At 39.4% G+C, this 3453-nt stretch overlaps 1 protein-coding gene across 1 annotated transcript; it reads right to left on the bottom strand.

Annotated features, from left to right (window-relative positions):
• Nucleotides 1637-3451, bottom strand: LOC107646578 (pectinesterase-like; the record flags this gene model as incomplete). Its single annotated transcript, XM_016350755.2, has 1 exon — nucleotides 1637-3451. A coding segment is annotated over one exon (1674 nt), but the record flags the coding sequence as incomplete, so codon positions are not given.

The following is a 3453-nucleotide window of genomic DNA, read 5'->3' as shown; positions in this document are numbered from 1 at the left end:
GTGTTTTATTTTATTTTTTTAAAATTTTATAATTTTTTATTAAAATAAGGATAGTTTAGGAATAAAATTAAAAATTTTATTAAAAATGATAATTTTAATACGAAAAAAAACCTTAAAGATGATTCTAAATCGAAAATTTTGATGGGACGGTTTCGATTCTAACCCTCAATGTTAGGATCAAAACAATATTTATCCCATTGTTCTCTAAGTATGTAAAGGAAGTATGTACTCTTATTTATTGTTTTGGGATGCTCCATAAAAAAGCGTAAAACCATTTGTTTGTAAAGACGTTTACGTGTCGCATTATTATTTGACGTATTAATGAATCGGTTAATTTTTAATTTCTTAACAAATTAGAATAAAACTGATTTTTTTTATAACAATAATAATAAATCTAATTTTTTTTAAAAATTTAATTGTATTTTTAAACTTTTAAAGATTTAAATGTCCACAAAACAAAAAGTTAGGAATATATTTGTTTTTTTTATCAAAAAATTTAAAGATATTCAGTTTAAATTATATAATTCGATCGAATCAAATCGAGTCTAATAATTATAATGCAGACAATTAGGTTTATTATCCAATAATAACATAACACATGTAAACATCTTAACAAAAAAAGACATTTTTAGTATCTTTATTAAAGTGATCCTATTTTTCTTAGTTATTTGTTTTTGCTTTGGAGTTTCTCACCCTCGATGTCCACCTAGCAAAAAAAATATAATAATTTTTGTAAATGATTAATGTTTTAAAAAAAAATAATTTTGTTTTGATTTTTTTTTCTTTTAAATAGTTATCTGAATAATATTTTTTCCTGATTTTCATAATTATTGCACTGAATTTTTCATATAAATCTTTATAAAGAAAATTGCCCAATGAAGATCTTGGTTATGAATTGATGATGCTCAATCGAAATGCAAAATAAACTCAAATTCATAATATATAAAAGGGAAAATATAGGAGGCGAGCAACTTTTAAAAAAGTTGGCTAATATTTAACCTGATTCTACAACATTGGATTTAATTTCACGCTATTAAAAATACTATTATACTGTGAGTCTAGAGAGCCAATGGACTATTTGTACAATATGTACAATGAGCTATTGAGTTACAAAATGAACATCTCCAAGGATCGAACTCTTACCTTTTAAATTCAGAGTTCTAATACCATGTCATCCCAAAAGCTTCAACTGATGGCAAAAGGTAACACTAATGGTCATATCTCTAATACTCCCTAATCCTCCATTGTACACATTGTATAAGGGGAGTGTTAGGGGAACAATAAAAATTTTGAACAACATGAGCAACCATCAATCAAATGAAAATACACTGCACCCTAATTTAATGCTACTAATCAAATTTACTCTTTTAATCCTATTCATTCACATTGTCTACACATTGTTTAAAAACCTTGTTGGTTATCTATACTTTTCCATTGTATAAATATTTTATTGGCTTCTCATACTTTCTATTACACTATTGATGACCAATTGATGGTTACAAAACACAAAAGTTGCTGTCCATGTAGCACTCATCTATATAAAATTAACTTCCGCGGGATAATACTGTAATGAACTTGAAGATGCGTGGGAGGAGAAAGATGATTAAGAAAAGAAAGGGCAAGACTTAACACTATGTCCCACAAATTTATGATCCACTCTTTAATTTTCAACACTGTTATACAAATTGCTGGTGTGTTTCAATTCACACTCATGGTTATACATCTAGCTATCACCATGACTAGTCTTAGATACAGTTACAATTGTACGTATTTAAATTTAGTTCTTGGTGAAGCTAGCATCAAAAGGAAAACCAGTGTCGTGCAACCATGAGTTAGCTTGGAGGAAATTGTCAACAGTGAACTGAGAAGCCTCATCCTTGGAGATAAGACCCTTGGCCCACTTGACCCTTCCAGAAGCATCAGCACCAGCTCCAATGTTTCCGAACTCACCAAAGTATGCGTGCTCGTTGTTGGGGGCAGCTGGTGACCATGGAATGTAACCCTCCTTGTTGATGAAGCCACCGATGGTGTTCTCAATGAACACTGCCCTCGAGAACGCCTTCCATGGTCTTGCCAAGAAGGTTCTCACCTTCCCGTTCTCTGCTTCCAGGCTTGGCTCTGCCAAGATCTGGCAGTTATGGAGGACTACACCCGATGGCATGTTCTTCTGGTCGGTACCGTCAGCAACGATGATGTTCTGCTGGTTTGCCTTGGGCTTCCTCACGATGATCTTGGAGTTCTGGATGTAGGTTGAAGCGTAGCCGAAGATGAAGTCAATGGTGCCGCTAATTTCGCAGTTGCGATAGAACTGACGGTGAGCATGGGCGTACAAGGTATCTTGGTGGCCACGGAACGCGCAGTCGAAGAAGGCTGAGCGGTCACCCATCACGCGGAGGGCCACTGCTTGGTGTCCACCTGGACCGGCGGTGTTCTCAAAAGCAATACCCTTAGCAATGAATCCCTCAGCAACGGTGGTGAAGGTGGCAGTCCTCATGGTCTTGACACCTTCAGCGAAGTTCTTGCGACCGGTGATGATGGTTTTGGCGGGGCCATCACCGTACATGTAGATGTTACGCTTGGCCTTGTCGACGGTGATGTACTCGTCGTAGATACCAGCCTTAACATAGATAACCCACCTGCCTTGGTGTTTCTTGGGGTAAGCATTAATGGCTTCCAAAACAGTCTTGTACTGGCCACTACCATCCTTGGCAACAACAGCGTTCGGGACAATGGAACCCTGGCTGGCCTCATTGATGAGCTTACGGTCATGAGGGTACAACCAACTTGGGAAGCCATATTTATCAAGCCCAAGGAGGCGACGAACGGGCCTGTTGGTCAAGTTGAGCCCTAACTCAGACAGAACCTTAGAGACACCGGCGACAACATCCAGGGCCAAGGCGGTGAGCTTCATCACGCTATCCAAGCTCTCGCTCTGCAACTGACCTTGGACATGCTTCTCCCCATCGGTGTCGAACCCGTCAAGGCAAGATTGCTGGTAGGCGATCACGGCGCCCAACCAGTTCTTCAGCTCCGCACTGTTTGTGAACACTTCCGGAAGCGATTGGCTGTTCACAAACACGCCGGAGGCCTCAAGCTCGTGGATCGCTGATTGCAAGAGGTCTTTGCAGTCGTCCAGAGCCATCTTGACGCCTCCGTCGCTGGTGCCGTTGGCCACGCTCTCCACCATGAGCCTGTCGCTCATGTTAAGGGCTTTCAACACGCTTTCCGTGGAGAATTTCACCACCTGCGTGATGTAGTCCTTGGGATTTGATGAGTTCACAGGTGTCAGCACGTCGTGGCAGAGCTTCTGATCATCGGCGCTTTGACACACTGCGCTCACCGCCTTGTTCGACGTCTTCAACTCTCCTCCATTGTTTCCGGTGCCGTTGTTGTTCACAACTACCACGGCACCAACAACAACTCCTACTACAAGTAGAATTGAAACAACAGCAG

The sequence above is a fragment of the Arachis ipaensis genome, chromosome B06 (genome assembly GCF_000816755.2).
Source record: "Arachis ipaensis cultivar K30076 chromosome B06, Araip1.1, whole genome shotgun sequence".
Lineage (NCBI taxonomy): Eukaryota > Viridiplantae > Streptophyta > Magnoliopsida > Fabales > Fabaceae > Arachis > Arachis ipaensis.
This window is presented reverse-complemented; position numbering and strand designations above follow the sequence as displayed.